At 43.6% G+C, this 18,948-nt stretch overlaps 1 protein-coding gene across 4 annotated transcripts in view; it reads right to left on the reverse strand.

The window, feature by feature from the left end:
* The window catches only part of ASIC1 (acid sensing ion channel subunit 1), a 209,925-nt gene that overhangs the window by 52,259 nt on the left and 138,718 nt on the right, over positions 1-18,948 (reverse strand). For all 4 annotated transcript variants that reach the window (XM_075265744.1, XM_075265742.1, XM_075265743.1 and 1 more), the window contains 3 exons: positions 16,267-16,417; positions 16,056-16,183; positions 13,786-13,936 (listed from right to left, as the gene is read on the reverse strand). In XM_075265744.1, coding sequence (XP_075121845.1) covers positions 13,786-13,936; positions 16,056-16,183; positions 16,267-16,417 — 430 coding nt within the window. The remainder of the gene's footprint in view (positions 1-13,785; positions 13,937-16,055; positions 16,184-16,266; positions 16,418-18,948) is intronic.

Consider the following 18,948-nt stretch of genomic DNA (forward strand, 5'->3'; position numbering starts at 1 on the left):
GTTGAATAGAGTGGTTGAGCAGCAGAGACCTTTGATGGAATACCAGCTACAAAACCCTAGGGCGCCACAAAGTCAGCTGCCTCAGTTTCACATCCATGAGTGGCCATGGATGAGAGACCTTTGTGACATCCTACGGGTCTTTGAGGAGTCCACAAGGAGGGTGAGCTCTGAGGATGCGATGGTGAGCCTTACAATCCCGCTCTTGTGTGTTCTGAGAGAATCCCTGATTGACATCAGGGATAACTCAGATCACACAGAGGAGTCAGGGATAGCATCCGATTCGTCACAGCTGGAGAGTAGGTCCACACATCTGTCCGCTTCATCGCGTTTAATGGAGGAGGAGGAGGAGGAGGAAGAAGAAGAGTTGTCCGATGATGTGATGGTGATACAGGAGGCTTCCGGGCAACTTTGAATCGTCCCATTGTTGCAGCGCGGATGGGTAGACATGGAGGATGAGGAGGAAATGGAGATTGAACTTTCCGGTGGGGCCAGAGGAGTCATGCCAACTAACACTGTGGCAGACATGGCTGAGTTCATGTTGGGGTGCTTTACAACCGACAAGCGTATTGTCAAAATCATGGAGGACAACCAGTACTGGATCTTTGCTATCCTTGACCCCCGGTATAAAAACAACATCTCGTCTTTTATTCCCGTAGAGGGGAGGGCCAATCGCATCAATGCTTGCCACAGGCAATTGGTGCAGAATATGATGGAGATGTTTCCAGCATGTGACGTTGGCGGCAGGGAGGGCAGTTCCTCCAGTAGGCGACCAAGTTCTCACCGGTCCACACAAACGAGGGGCACACTGTCTAAGGTCTGGGACACCTTGATGGCACCCCCTCGCCAAAGTGCCGCCACGGAGGGTCCTAGTGTCACCAGGCGTGAGAAGTATAGGCGCATGTTGCGGGAATACCTTTCCGACCACAGCCCTGTCCTCTCCGACCCCTCTGCGCCCTACACGTATTGGGTGTCGAAGTTGGACCTGTGGCTTGAACTTGCCCTATATGCCTTGGAGGTGCTGTCCTGTACTGCCGCCAGCGTCCTATCTGAGAGGGTGTTCAGTGCAGCCGGTGGCATCATCACTGACAAGCGCACCCGTCTGTCAGCTGAGAGTGCCGACCGGCTCACTTTGATAAAAATGAACCACCACTGGATAGAGCCTTCATTTTTGTGCCCACCTGTGTAAAGCACCCCAACATGAAACTCCATGTCTGTACTCAACCTCTCCAATTCCTCCGCATCCTCATACTCATCCACCATAAGCGTTGCACAATTCTGCTAATACTAGGCTCCCTCCACCCTGATTTCCCCCAACTCTGCTGGTTAGAGGCTCCCTCCACCCTGATTTCCACCAACTCTGCTGGTTAGAGGCTCCCTCCACCCTGCTTTCCCACAACTCTGCTGGTTAGAGGCTCCCTCCACCCTGCGTTCCCACAACTCTGCTGGTTAGAGGCTCCCTCCACCATGAATTGGTCCAAACTGGGCTGTTTAGAGGCTCCCTCCACCATGAATTGGTCCAAACTGGGGTTTTTAGAGGCTCCCTCCACCATGAATTGGTCCAAACTGGGCTGTTTAGAGGCTCCCTCCACCATGAATTGGTCCAAACTGGGGTTTTTAGAGGCTCCCTCCACCATGAATTGGTCCAAACTGGGTTTTTTAGAGGCTCCCTCCACCATGAATTGGTCCAAACTGGGGTTTTTAGAGGCTCCCTCCACCATGAATTTGCCCAAACTGGGCTGTTTAGAGGCTCCCTCCACCATGAATTGGTCCAAACTGGGCTGGTTAGAGGCTCCCTCCACCATGAATTGGTCCAAACTGGGGTGTTTAGAGGCTCCCTCCACCATGAATTGGTCCAAACTGGGTTTTTTAGAGGCTCCCTCCACCATGAATTGGTCCAAACTGGGGTTTTTAGAGGCTCCCTCCACCATGAATTTGCCCAAACTGGGCTGTTTAGAGGCTCCCTCCACCATGAATTGGTCCAAACTGGGTTTTTTAGAGGCTCCCTCCACCATGAATTGGTCCAAACTGGGCTGTTTAGAGGCTCCCTCCACCATGAATTGGTCCAAACTGGGCTGGTTAGAGGCTCCCTCCACCATGAATTTGCCCAAACTGGGCTGTTTAGAGGCTCCCTCCACCATGAATTGGTCCAAACTGGGTTTTTTAGAGGCTCCCTCCACCATGAATTGGTCCAAACTGGGCTGTTTAGAGGCTCCCTCCACCATGAATTGGTCCAAACTGGGCTGTTTAGAGGCTCCCTCCACCATGAATTGGTCCAAACTAGGGTTTTTAGAGGCTCCCTCCACCATGAATTGGTCCAAACTGGGGTTTTTAGAGGCTCCCTCCACCATGAATTTGCCCAAACTGGGCTGGTTAGAGGCTCCCTCCACCATGAATTGGTCCAAACTGGGCTGTTTAAAGGCTCCCTCCACCATGAATTTGCCCAAACTGGGCTGTTTAGAGGCTCCCTCCACCATGAATTGGTCCAAACTGGGTTTTTTAGAGGCTCCCTCCACCATGAATTGGTCCAAACTGGGCTGGTTAGAGGCTCCCTCCACCATGATTGGTCCAAACTGGGGTGTTTAGAGGCTCCCTCCACCATGAATTGGTCCAAACTGGGTTTTTTAGAGGCTCCCTCCATCATGAATTGGTCCAAACTGGGCTGGTTAGAGGCTCCCTCCACCATGAATTTGCCCAAACTGGGCTGTTTAGAGGCTCCCTCCACCATGAATTGGTTCAAACTGGGTTTTTTAGAGGCTCCCTCCATCATGAATTGGTCCAAACTGGGCTGTTTAGAGGCTCCCTCCACCATGAATTGGTCCAAACTGGGCTGGTTAGAGGCTCCCTCCACCATGAATTGGTCCAAACTGGGGTGTTTAGAGGCTCCCTCCACCATGAATTGGTCCAAACTGGGTTTTTTAGAGGCTCCCTCCATCATGAATTGGTCCAAACTGGGCTGGTTAGAGGCTCCCTCCACCATGAATTGGTCCAAACTGGGCTGTTTAGAGGCTCCCTCCACCATGAATTGGTCCAAACTAGGGTTTTTAGAGGCTCCCTCCACCATGAATTGGTCCAAACTGGGGTTTTTAGAGGCTCCCTCCACCATGAATTGGTCCAAACTGGGCTGTTTAGAGGCTCCCTCCACCATGAATTGGTCCAAACTGGGGTTTTTAGAGGCTCCCTCCACCATGAATTTGCCCAAACTGGGCTGTTTAGAGGCTCCCTCCACCATGAATTGGTCCAAACTAGGGTTTTTGGAGGCTCCCTCCACCATGAATTGGTCCAAACTGGGGTTTTTAGAGGCTCCCTCCACCATGAATTTGCCCAAACTGGGCTGGTTAGAGGCTCCCTCCACTATGAATTGGTCCAAACTGGGGTTTTTAGAGGCTCCCTCCACCATGAATTTACCCAAACTGGGCTGTTTAGAGGCTCCCTCCACCATGAATTGGTCCAAACTGGGCTGGTTAGAGGCTCCCTCCACCATGATTGGTCCAAACTGGGGTGTTTAGAGGCTCCCTCCACCATGAATTGGTCCAAACTGGGTTTTTTAGAGGCTCCCTCCATCATGAATTGGTCCAAACTGGGCTGGTTAGAGGCTCCCTCCACCATGAATTTGCCCAAACTGGGCTGTTTAGAGGCTCCCTCCACCATGAATTGGTTCAAACTGGGTTTTTTAGAGGCTCCCTCCATCATGAATTGGTCCAAACTGGGCTGTTTAGAGGCTCCCTCCACCATGAATTGGTCCAAACTGGGCTGGTTAGAGGCTCCCTCCACCATGAATTGGTCCAAACTGGGGTGTTTAGAGGCTCCCTCCACCATGAATTGGTCCAAACTGGGTTTTTTAGAGGCTCCCTCCATCATGAATTGGTCCAAACTGGGCTGGTTAGAGGCTCCCTCCACCATGAATTGGTCCAAACTGGGCTGTTTAGAGGCTCCCTCCACCATGAATTGGTCCAAACTAGGGTTTTTAGAGGCTCCCTCCACCATGAATTGGTCCAAACTGGGGTTTTTAGAGGCTCCCTCCACCATGAATTGGTCCAAACTGGGCTGTTTAGAGGCTCCCTCCACCATGAATTGGTCCAAACTGGGGTTTTTAGAGGCTCCCTCCACCATGAATTTGCCCAAACTGGGCTGTTTAGAGGCTCCCTCCACCATGAATTGGTCCAAACTAGGGTTTTTGGAGGCTCCCTCCACCATGAATTGGTCCAAACTGGGGTTTTTAGAGGCTCCCTCCACCATGAATTTGCCCAAACTGGGCTGGTTAGAGGCTCCCTCCACTATGAATTGGTCCAAACTGGGGTTTTTAGAGGCTCCCTCCACCATGAATTTACCCAAACTGGGCTGTTTAGAGGCTCCCTCCACCATGAATTGGTCCAAACTGGGCTGTTTAAAGGCTCCCTCCACCATGAATTTGCCCAAACTGGGCTGGTTAGAGGCTCCCTCCACCATGAATTTGCCCAAACTGGGCTGTTTAGAGGCTCCCTCCACCATGAATTGGTCCAAACTGGGTTTTTTAGAGGCTCCCTCCACCATGAATTGGTCCAAACTGGGCTGTTTAGAGGCTCCCTCCACCATGAATTTGCCCAAACTCTGCTGGTTAGAGGCTCAATCCACCCTGATTTTCAAAACAAATGTTGGTGCCAACCTCAACTTACTACAAGGGCCAAATTCACTGCTGGTGACAAGCTCTCCTCACTGCAAGTGCCAAATACACATGTTTCAAGGTGTTTTCCTACTGTCAGAGAGGTGGTATTGAGTGTGTAAAGTGTGTAGTTGTTAGGCTGTGATGTTGGGGTAATAGAGGGTCTTTGGTGTGTTAGATGCCCCCAGACATGCTTCCCCTGCTGTCCCAGTGTCATTCCAGAGGTGTTGGCATCATTTCCTGTGGTGTCATAGTGGACTTGGTGACCCTCCAGACACGGATTTGGGTTTCCCCCTTAACGAATATCTGTTCCCCATAGACTATAATGGGGTTCGAAACCCGTTCGAACACACGAACACTGAGCGGCTGTTCGAATCGAATTTCGAACCTCGAACATTTTAGTGTTCGCTCATCTCTAATTGTATTAAATTGTGGAAAATCGGTGGATTTTTATATTTTGACAGTTAAACACTGCAGAAAGAGTATTATGCTATAAAATTATGTTTTTCATAATATTTTGTAATGTCCCAGGTACAAAAGGGCATCCGTGTAGAGCCGCTTGTCACCAGTTTGGTTTATTAGTTCGTGGTGACTGCATTAAAGGCTGTCTACATGGTGCTTTATACTTCTTTTACATAAGCCAGTACATTGTAATTTTGGTCTCTGTGAGAGATGGAGTAAGTATGAATTAAACTATAATTTTTTTGGTAGATTTTGTAAATTTTGTGTTTAGCTTTTTTTTTGTTAACAGCGTGGACTTTCAGGGGATCTTATAGACTTTAATACATGAATCTAACAGTTTAAACCTGGGCCCTGATTTGTAACAGCAGAAAAGGTTTCAATAGAGGATATAAAAGTTTCATTGTTAAGCCATCTCATCAACAGTGGCGTAACTAGGAATGGTGGAGCCCCGTGGCGAACCTTTGACATGGGAACCCCCCCCCAACCAACGTTGAAGACCCCGACCAATGCCCCCCCCCCCCCGCATTCCTGCGTGCACTATTATGCCCCATAGTTGCCCCATCACACAGCATTATACCCCATAATGGCCCATCACCAGTATTATGCCCCATAGTGGCCCCATCACCCAGTATTATGCTCCATTGTGGACACCCATTAACAATTATTATACTCTGGGGTCTAATCGGAGACCGAGACGGGGATACAAACATAAACACTGTTACTTACCTATCCCTGCGCTCCCCGCTGTCGGCTGTCTTCAATGACATCAAGGATGTCATGTGACCGGGGGTCTGCATCGTGACACATAAGGACGCAGGCCCCGGTCATGTGACATCTGAGGCGTTATACAAGTAGGCCCCGAAGTCTTCGCGGAGCGTGGAGAGGTAAGTAACACTTTATGTTCGCTTACCTCTCCCGGGCCTCCTATCATTATACTCGGGGGTCTGAAAAGACCCCTGAGTATAATAATGATGTTTGCGGGGCCCGCGTTGTCACTTACCGACGAAAAAAAACGCAGCGGTAGCAGCTGTCGCCGGGTCCCCTAATGTCCCGGGCCCTGTGGCAGCTGCTTCCGCTGCTTCCCTGGTAGTTACGCCCCTGCTCATCAGATATGTAATGGATTTTGTCCTGTTCTTTTAGACCCTGCATATGTGTCCCTTTTGGCAGAAATCAACAAATGACATATCTGCCGTCCAGGGGCCCCACATGGCATAAATGCCGTGGTTTGCAAAAAAAAATGCTGCGTTGTACGGTCACAGCAAAGTGGATGGGATTCTAGCGAATCCCATCCCCGCTTTGTGTTAAAATACTTGCTGGAGACAAGTTCCGATTTCCAAAACAGGTGAGGTTTTGGAAATCACAGCAGGTCATTTATACCTACAGACACACCAGCGGTTTCCCTGTAGATATAATTGAAGCAGAAAGTCCATAGAGGTCCTGCAGCGCTTTTTTACCACGTGGGCCTTAGCCCTAAGAGGGTTTTCCTGATTTTTTATTTTATAAATATTCTATTCATAAAGGTCAGGGGTAGTCAAGTTGATGGGAGCAGGGCTACAGTAATGGCGCCCAGTCACTATACAGGACATGGGGCTATATGCTTCCTGCTCTGTCCATTGTATAGTACACTTCCCAAAACAGTTGATCAGTATGGGTGCCGACCGTGCCCCCACACATGATCAGATATTTCTGGTCTAACCTAAGGATAGGCCAAAAAAAAAATCATAGGCAGCCCCTTTTATTCTATTTTCCTAGCATTACAGTTTACAATGCTTATCAAGTGAGATTGTAACAGGATATATAGACACTAATAGGGTGCCGGGACATTAACCGAGAATGACAACACTGAATAGACAACACTGTTTTGTGCATTTTCCACATTCATTTCTATGCTCAGGTGACAAGTACATATGTATAGAGGTCTGTCGATAATAAAACAATTGTCCCTCAGATACAAATAACTACAACCCATTATACCTTGTGAAAATGCAATGATAAATACTTTTGTGTCGAGAAAGACAAAAGTATTGTTGTTATGATATCTTTATTGGATAAGCAGTAAAATTACATTTACAAGCTTTCAGAGCACATAGACTCCTTCAGGCGGTTTATAAATGAATGCTTCAAATCATACATTTGTATACCAGCCTGAAGAAGGAGCCATGTGCGCTGTAAGATTGCCATTGTCATTTCACTGGTTAGCCAATAAAAGTTTCATATCTACAATTCTTTTGTCATATTTCGATACAAAATTATTTAATATCACATAATTCATATCAGTACTAAGGTTTCCTTTCTGCACATTGGGAAAAGAAAAATATAAGTCTGTCTAAGAATAAAGTTGGATCCAATCATGTTAGTAGATCGAAAGCCTATGGTGACCCAACATCTGCTGTCTTGAGGATATTTGGGGCAGTTCAGATTCAATCCATCTTGGTTTTCCATCAATTCTTAAACTTCTTTCCTTGAGATAAAGACCTGTGGTTGTATCTGGCAATAACGTATCCAATCTTGCATCCTAGAGATGACATGGCTGTACGGCTGATAGGACTATAAACCTTGTCTATGGTCAACATTAGCCCTAGTTGTTACAAGCTGACCAGATGTGTGACCACATTGCAAGTTGTTTTCACAAGTAATTCTCCCAGCAGCGATCTCTCTCTTTTGACCTCCTCATACACAAACATACTCAGCGAGAGCGCACATTCATTCAATAGAAAAGAGGAGACAAACTATTGCAAACACATTTAGCAGCATCCAATGTCTCAGCAATGCAATGGAAACACAACAGACTTGATCCTTGGTCTTTCCCATTTAAGCCAGCAGGGGACATGGGAAACCCCCAATCATTATACTGTAGTTACGAGGGCGCTATATGGTAACAGTATCTAACTATCTGGATATTGAATGGACATACTATTTTTTTATTTTATCATTTATTTTTTTTTCAAGTGTATAAGCTGTCTTGACGCAAGACAGCTTATACACTTGAAAAAGGGCGGTGTGCCCGAAACGCGTAGTGTCTTTTTCAACTCAAATAAAGATTACCTAATTTGACAATTGGCTGAGCGCGGTGATCCTCCTCAAACTCTGGTCCTCTCCGACATTGTAACATGACAAGACATGGTAGGCAAGCCATTGCTAGGCATACATAGCACTATCGAGATCATTCTCAATCCCCGTGAAAGAGCTATTTGCATGCATTATTCCCATGGAGCAACGCCAATAGGACTCCATACCAACTGGTCTTACGTGGAGCCAGTACCTCCCTGACGCACGTCCACACGGATATATTTATTCATAGAATCTGCACTCTTCATACATAGCCCGGTCTTTCAGGCTGTGAATTTATTGAATTCTGTATTCACGTCATGTTATTGTTTAAAATTTTCTTTCTTATATATGAAGCATAGACAAGTAATCTAGAATTAGAAGCTGCAGCTAGAACACTACATGCTTTTCAATCACATCTTTCTTGTTACATGTTACTTGGAACAGCTGAAACCTATGATTAGTAAATATTAATCTCATCACCGAGCTGCCAAGACAAATGCACGCTGCTTCTTCTATTGATTCATTTAGAATTCTTTGCGCTTTCCAAATTCTATTCTTATAATTCATGAAATTGCTATATCCAGAATCATTTTTCTGCTTCTCATAAATGCTCTTTTCATTAGCTTTAAGATCCTCCCATTTCATCCTAAAATAAAGGTAAAGGGCTGCATTTCCCTTCCAAAGGTTATCGGAAAACCATATTTTAGCTGAAATGATTAACACTTTGTTACAAAGTCTGAGGGGAAGGAAAACACAGTCTAATGATTTTGTAAGATCTCATAGTGATAGACAGTATGAGGTACAGTAAGGATATAGACATTGCTCACCAGTGTAGTAGATCATTTCATGTTTCTGTATTTATCTACACGTCAACCTGAAGCTAAGTATTTATGAGTGAACAGCTCGACTACAGGAACATGGCCACTGTGCCCTGAGGGGAACCTAAAGCAGTTATCGGAATACTGATTCTAAACAAGCATGTTATGTACCATCAGGGGAACCTAAGGATACTACACCAGGTATAGGTTCTGACACGATAATGGAGTTTAGCCATAACAGGGCCCATGAGATCCAAGGTTTTTTCCTGGCTTAAAGGGATTCTATCATTAGAATCCCTTTTTTTAGTACTACTACATCGGAATAGCCTTAAGAAAGGCTATTCTTCACCTATCTTTAGAATTCTCCTCCGCAACACCGCTCTGGTGATATTCTCCATATGCAAGTGAGTCTCCAGACAGCACAGGGGGTGGTCTCCCTGCACTCAAACAGCACAGGGGGCATCCCCTGTGCTGCCTGAAGATTCTCTAGCGACTTCCTTCTTCCACAGCCGTGCACGTCCTCCTGCTTCTTCTTCCGGCAAGACTGTGTTCACTCATGTAGGAGGATGTGTGCAGCTGTAGGAGAAGGGCGTCACTGGAGAGTCTTCAGGCAGCACAGGGATCACTCCCTGTGCTGTTTGAGTGCAGGAGGACTGTCCCCTGTGCTGTCTGGAGACTCATTTGCATACCGGGAAACTGTGAATGTCACCGGAATGGCAGCGCGGAGAAGAATTCTAAAGGTAGGGAAAGAATAGTCTTTCTTAAAACTATTCCAATGTGGTAGTACTGAAAAAGGAATTCTAAAATCCCTTTAAAGGGAGAGGCAACACGGTGGCTCAGTGGTTAGCACTACAGCCTTGCAGCGCTGGAATCCTGGTTTCGAATCCTGCCAGGAACAGCATCTGCAAGGAGTTTGTATGTTGCCTCCATGTTTGAATGGATTTCCTCCCATTCTACAAAAACATACTGATAGGGGAAAAAAAGTACATTGTGACCCCTATATATGGCTCGCAATCGGTTACGCTATAGACAAACTAGGCAGGCGATATGGCTCTGTCATTTCTTTCTGCCTTTTATTCGTTTTGTGGTTTTACTACATGAAAGTTAAGATGATATATTATTAAATAGTATTATTAGTGGGACAGTAGAAAAAGTGCACCTAAAAGCAATATAGGGAACATCTTGACAGCTTCTTCGCATGTCACAGTCATGGGGTGGTTTCTCGACACTAACATATGGCATCTTTCCTCCTGAACAGAATCTTTTGGACATATAATTGACAGTATATTCTACTTTATAAAGAGGCAAAGCAAATATATAAAATGGTATGCTTTTATACTTGCATACACCTGCCATTGTCTATTATTTGTAGGTTAATTCCTGTTTAATTTGCTTCTCATTAAGGCTAAGGCCCCATGTTGTGGAAACGCAGCTTTTTTGTTGCAGATTTTGTTGTGGTTTTTTGAGCCAAAGCCAAGAGTGGCTACAAAAGGAATGGGAAATCTATAGGAAGTTCTTATACTTCTCCCTAATTCTCAAACCACTCCTGGCTTTGGTTCAAGAAACTGCAGCAAAATCTGCACCAAAAAAAGCTGCAAATCCGCAACGTGGGGCCTTAGCCTAAAGGGGTTTACCTAATGATAGGTCAGCAATATCAGATCAGTGAAGGTCTTACACCTAACACCCCCACTGGGAGCTGATACACAGATAATAGAACAGAAGTAGACAGGTTTTTTCTCTTAGTGCTCATTTGAGCTTATCTGCAATACCCTGGTCTGGCTACTACATAGAGAATGGAGCCGTCTACTTTCCACTCCATTCTCTGTCTAACAGGTGCTAGGCGTTGGACCACCTCTAATCCGACATTGATGACCTATGATAGGTCATCACTATTTTTACCCTGGAAAACGTCCAATCTCTAGCTGACGTTATGTCACAGTGAAATAGTACTAATAGAAATCGTACAGGCGCCCCACTTTTTTGCTAGTATAACTATAAAGCACAATACATAGCATACATGTGGATGTTTTATGTTCTGAATGCCTCGGTTGAAAAGAAATCCATTTTATTTTTACTTGCAGTGCAGTAAAGCACAGAAAGCAACAAGACATTGTTCCAGACTGTATGTAAAAATAAAGTGGGATTTTTTGTTCATCTCCGCCATTGCACGCTGGTAACCGTTCTACTTTATTATTGTACTTGCAATAATTTCAAGGTCCACGGCTCTAATACTAGCCAGATGGGTGAGCTAATAAATATATGTGCATTTAGATAATATAGCACTAAAAGTACCAGACTATATTCATACATTTGTTACTGAAATAGACTTTATGAGTGATCTGAAACAGAGGCGTATCGTTGAAGAAAGGAAAGACTAGCACTCTCCAGGGTCTACAATGTGAAGAGATAAAGCATATATTTTATTACTTTATATAAGGATTTATTTTTCTGTAATATGAGATGGATTTTAGCAACCTGTGGCTCTCCGGCTGTGACTGATTCAAAGTCCTCTCTAGCGGAGTTGAACATGCTGAGATATATAACTACATGCCCCAAGAAATGCTTCTTACTCTTTTCTTACTGTATATCTATATATCACTTAATGTTGTCATATATTTAGGAAATCATTAAAAGCTAAAAGCATGGGTGCTATTGAATGATTAAAGCTTTTCATCTACACCTATCATACTGAAACCTAGTAAAGTGGATGTGTTATAACTGTACAACATACAGAGGGATTTACAAGTTCTTACAAAGTATAAAAGTATACAGTGTGCCAGGGATGGTGCTAAGGGCGTGAGGTTTGATCAAATATTCTACGTTTTAGGTGCCAAAGGCATAACTTAAAGAAGCACTCCAGCAACAAAAAAATGTCCCCTCCCTTTGAAAATGAGTAGCATATTGTAATTTTATTGAGTACTTTATTGTGAAGTTATGTGCTCCCCTCCAGAGTACTACCTTCCTCTATGCTCCTCTGATGCACAAGTGTTTCCTGTATGAACAGGAGATCAAAGAATCAATGCAAGTCTATAGGAGTCAGACTGAAGCTGGAATAGACGTGCATTATGTATTTGACCTCCTGTTCATACAGGAAACACTGTGTGTATCAGAAGAGCACAGAGAACGTCAGTGCTCCAGAGGAGAGGACACAACCTTACAATAAAGTTGTCAGTAAGTTATTCAATAACATGTTATTTATAGTATTGGTCTCCTCATAAGAGGCATAGGATTTTCTTTCTAGATCCAGGGGAGGGCTGTAAGTTACATTTTTGCATTCTCTTCTAAAATGTCATATGACCACCACCTCCAGCACTACACGTCAATTGTTTACGTGGTCCCCATTCAGTACATGCAGATCAGACAGCAGAAGACTAGTTATGAGTAAGTGACACAAGTTTACATATTAAGCTACAGTACTGTGCAAATGTTTCAGGCAGGTGTGGAAAATGCTAAGTAAGAATGCTTCCAAAAAAATCGAAGTGTTAATAGTTTTTTGGTCAATTAACAAAATTATGTGAATGAACGAAAGAGAAATCTAAATTACATTAATATGTGATATGAGCGCCCCTTCCGAGTAGGAGTATTGGCAAGTGATGATATGGCAACATCATCCAGTCTGTCTGGGATTACATGAAGAGGTAGAAGGATTGGAGTAAGCCTACATCCACAGCTGATATGTACTTAATTCTCCAAGATGTTTGTAACCTCTCTGCCAACAAGTGTACCAAGAAGAATTAATGGAATGCAAGGGGCAAAGGTCACACCAAATATTGATCGGATTTAGATTTCTCTTTCGTTCATTCATTTCATTTTCCTAATTGCCACAAATAAACTATTAAAGGGGCTCTATCAGCAAAATTATGCTAATAGAGACCCACATATGCGTGAATAGCGTTTAAAAAGGCTATTCAGGCACCGTAAATATTACATTAAATCCCGGTCCCGTTTTTAAATAAAAGTATTAAAACATATATGCAAAACTTACCTGAACGTGCACCATGGGCGGGGATAAATGATGTGACGTCAGCTTCGGGCACGCCTGCCTCTTCTGTCTTCTTGGAGTAACGCCCTCTGGTTCCGTGTCTTCTTCTGACTTCTTCTCTTCAAATCCCGCGCCTGCTTAGTAGCGCTTCCCTCCGAAGCGCTACTGCGCAGGCTCACTCGCGAACTGCCATTAAGTAAAATGGCGAGTGAGCCTGCGCAGTAGCGCTTCGGAGGGAAGCGCTACTAAGCAGGCGCGGGATTTGAAGAGAAGAAGTCAGAAGAAGACACGGAACCAGAGGGCGTTACTCCAAGAAGACAGAAGAGGCAGGCGTGCCCGAAGCTGATGTCACATCGTTTATCCCCGCCCATGGTGCACATTCAGGTAATATTTGCATATGTTTTAATGCTTTTATTTAAAAACGGGGGGGGGGTGTGTGTGTGTGTGTGTGTGTTAGTTTAATATAACATTTACGGTGCCTGAATAGCCTTTTTAAAGGCTATTCACGCATATGTGGGGCTCTATTAGCATGATTTTGCTGATAGAGCCCCTTTAACCCTTCTATTTTGAAAAGAATTCTTATGCACCAGTCAAAAGCCTTTGCACAATATTGTATGTGTCAGGGGTATCTTTGCATCAACCAGTGCAGCTAGTGAGGTTATTAAATAGCTGTATTATATCAGATGATGGACACTATCAGAAATATAGAGAAACTGCTAGGTAAAGATAGGTCTCAACGGATATGTACAAAGAAAAATTAACTTTTAATATAAATGAAAGAATAAAAAATAAAAACATTAAAATTTCTCATTCTAATTTTTAAGATACAGTACCGGGCATGTGCACCATGCGGCAGTTACAGTTCTCCACCAGATACCGGGTCTCACAGTCAATCCGACATGCAGAAATACTGTATATATCAAAGAACTCGGAATCCATGGCACTAGATTTGCAGTCTCCCCATGGTGGGGGCAGGTATGTCAGCTGAGAAATAAGTATCAGAGAGTTAGAAAAATTATGAAATAAAGAGTAATGGAAAGAGGCCAACAAGATAATCTGATATACTGCCTAATAACATATACATGCATTCTCTGAGCTTAAAGAGGTATCCTAACCAGACACTATTGTCACTTATTCACTGGATAGGTAATAACAGCTTGATTGTTGGGGCCTGACCACTGGCACCCCCACCAGTCATCAGAATGGAGAAACCTGATACCCCCATTATCCCAGTGCACAAGTCCATAGCTTAGGGGTCAAGCATGAAATTCTTACTGACTTAAAGTGAATATATCACCAATTGTATTATTTATTTTTTTTGTTAGAACCGGTTAGTAATAACTTTTCTAATCTGATTTTATTTTCTGATTATATAATTTTTTATTCTATTTTCTGTATATGATTATTGTGGCTGCCATCTTGCCTCATTTTCTCCTCTGTTCTTTTATCAGCATTTAGTAATATATGCTTTACAGAATAGCCATGGAGATAGGCAGAAATTGTCTTGGCCAACCCATTGAGGTCTATGGGAAAGTTGTTTTAGCCATATTGTGTGTGCAGGGAGGGGGAGAAAATAAACTGTGATATCATCTATTGTCAGTAGTGGATACTATGCTATCTTCTATTGTAATACTGTCTGTGATGTAAATGAGGTGACTGCTGCAAAGAAAACCCTACAGAATTGGCAAGTGTCAGTCTATTTTAAGCTTTGTATTCAGAGTGAAAATTGCAAGATTTAATATAGAAAGAAACATGAAAAATGAAAATATATCAACATATATTCTTAAAAAAATATGTGTGACATAAAACTTGGTTTGAAATTTGAATTTGGCCATTTTCTGTCGCCAAATTCCCGGTTAATAGGTAAGGTGTGCTTGGCTGTATTCTTCAGTGCCATAGACGTCAAATGGAGCGTCAAGTCACATGCTTGACTGTTGCCCCATTCAGACTTCTCCTAGCCATGCATCAGAGGGTGGAGGGACTAGGCTATACCAGCAGGCAGACCCCCATTCAGCAGTGGGGTTGAGCCGATCTTGAGATTTCAGGATAGTTTTTAAAATCCGATTTCCGATCATTTTCCACCTGAGCCCGATCCCAATTCCAATCCTAATGCAAGTCAATGGGATTTTTTTAATGATCAAAAATCGGATTTTAAAAACGATCCTATTCACTACACAGTGTGGAGTCCAAAAATTGAAGGCTTCAATTTTTGGACTCCATGCTGTGTATTGATTAAAAAAATCGACCGGCTACTTAGTCCTCCCTGCTGTCCGGTTACCTGCACAGAACCGCTGCCGCCTCCCCTCCCTGTGTGTACACTGCTCCCTGGAGCTCCAGGCCATTATTTTCTGTCCGTTTCTCTCCTCTTTCATTCAGACGCCCACAGAGTCGGAGCCCATGTCTCCCCGCCTTGTACCCGCCCACACTCTCCTAAGCCACAACAAGCCCTGCCTACTCCTAGCATCAGTAACACTAGCCTAGGGAGGCGGGAGCGCTCATGATGCTCTGCCAGCAAGCGAATGAGAGAGGAGAGGACAGAGAACAATGGCCCGGAGCTCTGGGAGCGGCAGCGGTTCTGTGCAGGTAACTAGGGTTGAGCGATTGGGATTGAAATTTCCTTCCCGATCTTTTTTAGGCGGGATCAGAACCCAATCGCAATCGTGAAATTTACTCAATCACCGATCGGAATCCGATCTTTTATGATCCCTCAACCCTATCTAGCAGTTATTACCTATGCAGTGAATTGATTCCAGGCAGCATGTCCTATTAAAAGTAAAACGTTAACATTTCCACCTATTTAACTCCTTAAGACTCTCTCCCTTTCACCACAAAAGACTTGGTAGAATTATAATATTATTATACAATATATGGCTATACTACTACACATATGAATCATTAACTATAACTTGTAAATATGTGAATCCATAGCCCCAACGTTGCAAAGTAGCGATGCCAAATCCTGTGCCACCAATTGGAGCCTAAACAATGTCTTGAGTTGATATAGTACATATACATCCATTTATACAAGGGAAAATTCATGGTATATATAGTATAATATAATATAATATAATGTAATATAATATAATATAGAATAAATACTCACTCGCTGTTCCTGACAAGACACAAATGTTTGGAATCCAGGAGCCACTCCGAACCCCAACTGGTCGATGAAAGGAGGTTCATCCTGACTGTGAATCTGAACCTTGATCCCAGCCTCAAATGACGTCTCATCTGCAGAGTAGTTACACAGTAGACCAGCTTTTCTATGACTATTTATGAGGTCAATGGAGACAAAAATGACAAATCCTACTGACCTGTTTCTCCCCACACCGGCAAATATTCATCCTGTTGGATATCCAGCATTAACTCCAAGCCATTTCCAGTGCCACCTTTAGTAGTTATTAATGGCGGACGTCCATTCTGGCCCGAATTGAAAGTGTAGCACTTGCCATATCTTGTAAAAACCTGAGACAGAAATAAAAGTGAAAGATTTCATAAAACAGTCTGAAGAATGGCCATTTTGGGATTCTTCTCACAGCGTCTAAGAATTAAATCAGCGAAATATTTTTTGGCAAAATCATGAATTTATTGTCCTCTCAAGTTTAATAATCCATGGTCCTCCTGATACTCAGAAAAAGAGATATGTCACTCCTTCACAAGACAAGGAAAATGTAGATGTCTTCTAGGAAGTAACGAGAGGGGAAGTGAGACAGAGGCCTACCAAATCATAAATGTCATGTAACACTGAATAATGACCAATCCGACAATTCACATGCTACAAGCCAAATGGACAAGCAATTAAATTTTATTTGAGGACACGGATCTCTTCATAGAATTTTCCAAGATAATCAGCTTGTCCTATAGAGTTAGCACTGAGCCTTGGAGGCACTGGAAGATAAAGTGGCCGGCCTAGGTTCACAAAGAGAGCCAAGTCGTATTATTAAAGCGCAAATAATAGACAACACTTCTTTACTGTTTGTGCTCAGTTAATCCATTGCATTCATTACCAGGGCTTATTGTGACTGAAGAGGTCCTTAATGGGCTTTAAATAGAATCAGACATATTCTTGCAAGTCAAGTGCATAAATAGCTGTTAGCAAGATGGAAGAATTCCAGCCCTCATACTGAAGATTACGCACAGTTCCCAATATCTATACCAAGAAACAGATAATAGGGTAATATAGCCCTACATAGATTGCTCCACACATTACTTACAAAGCCATCCATTTAAGCGGACATTATAACCATAAAAAAACAATTATGGTGAAATTGCTACACACTAAAATTAAATTACTCCCATATGCTGCGCTTGTGCAACGCACATGTTACTTTCCGAAAAGGAAACAAAACATTTGTTTATGTTTATGAAGATCAAATAGGTGGCGGTATGAGTATAAGTGCACACGGTGGGGCCCGGCACACCAAACTCATGGTGAAAATCTGCTTGCCAGCTGCAGAAAGATTTCCTACTCCCATTCACTTCAATGGGAGGGTCAGATGGAATCAGGCCAAAGATTGGGCAGGACACTTCTTTTTGCCGCTAAGTGATTTTTTCAGCTAGTGGAAAATGAAGTGTCTGCCTCTGGTTAAAGTGAATGGGAAGCGGAATACCACCCTGCAAACTTACCCTTACCACTGCTATCTATGAACATATTACCGCTACCCAGTTCTTGGGAGTAATGGTTCCCCGTTCAAAGATCCACATGCAATTTTCCATGGGAAAAAGTATGCAAACTATCTCCTCCAGAAAAGGAAAACTGACCCTAAGGTGACCCATGAGTAACTACCCTGTATGACAATATTCAAGCCAATTAATTCATTAACTGTCATGATCCCCAATTGGGGATGGGGGGATCGAGTACTTTAACCCACCTACGAATGCTATCTGGCATTGAGGAATAGAAACAGGACATTCATGTGCTCCAACAGGTTGTCGCCCGTGATAGGAAACCTAAACTGATTACATGCATTGCTTGCGCTTGTGCACATGAGGTCATTTTCACGGTGCAGTTCCCATATTATTGAAACATTTTTTGGCAGTTAATGGGTTAAGAGAATGGAAATATGATTTGGGATATCAGGGGATGAACATTGAATTGCAGATTAGCTACATACAGATGGTTATAGGCGGATAGATTTCTTCCATTTGGAGCAAAGCTAATACTCATATTCTACACTGCATATAGATAAGATAAATACACTCCAGTCCATGCAACATTGTAGCCTACTATCCAATGCTCATACATCAGGCACCTACATACAATGTTCCGAGATTAGTCTGTGGAGATGGCACCATATGGGAGGCCTTAGATGGTGTCCCGTCTCCATCTCCTGTGCCTATGGCGCCAAATCCTCATACAGTACCTAGGGTGACAGTGATGAGGGGGTCACACCTAAGTGTCTGATGGTAGATTTGTCCCCTGGGTAATTCCCTGCTACTAATCTCCCTGCTCTTGGTGTCTCTAAGTATCCTTGAGGTTAGTTGCAAATGGGACACAGGAGACACGGTGGCAACTGAATAGGCAATGCTCACACCACAAATCTTTAAGTCACATAGAGTCACAGTTCCATTAGATAATATCCACACACAGGACACTCTGGGGGAGATTATGGAGACTATTGGGGAGATTATGTAGGGCTCATTTCAGCCATGAATATCAGGTTTATTCATTTTTACGCAGTGGATGTTCTAATGGCAATCAAAAAGGATTCTAACTATGGGGTGAACATTAGGCGAACTATAGGGCCCAATGTTCTGTAACTAAGGACTAGGTGAGAACCAAAATGTTGCCTTGAAATAAATTCACTGAATATTTGAATTGCTGGAGTGCTGCCATTCTGATTTGTTATAGGGAATAGATAGAGAGATAGATAGATAGATAGATAGATAGATAGATAGATAGATAGATAGATAGATAGACAGGTAGTCATGCAGATGGCAGAGTAAAACGTTTTGCCTTATCCTCATGTGACTTCCTATTAATCACAAGGATGAGG

The sequence above is a fragment of the Leptodactylus fuscus genome, chromosome 2, assembly GCF_031893055.1.
Source record: "Leptodactylus fuscus isolate aLepFus1 chromosome 2, aLepFus1.hap2, whole genome shotgun sequence".
Classification (NCBI taxonomy): Eukaryota; Metazoa; Chordata; class Amphibia; order Anura; family Leptodactylidae; genus Leptodactylus; species Leptodactylus fuscus.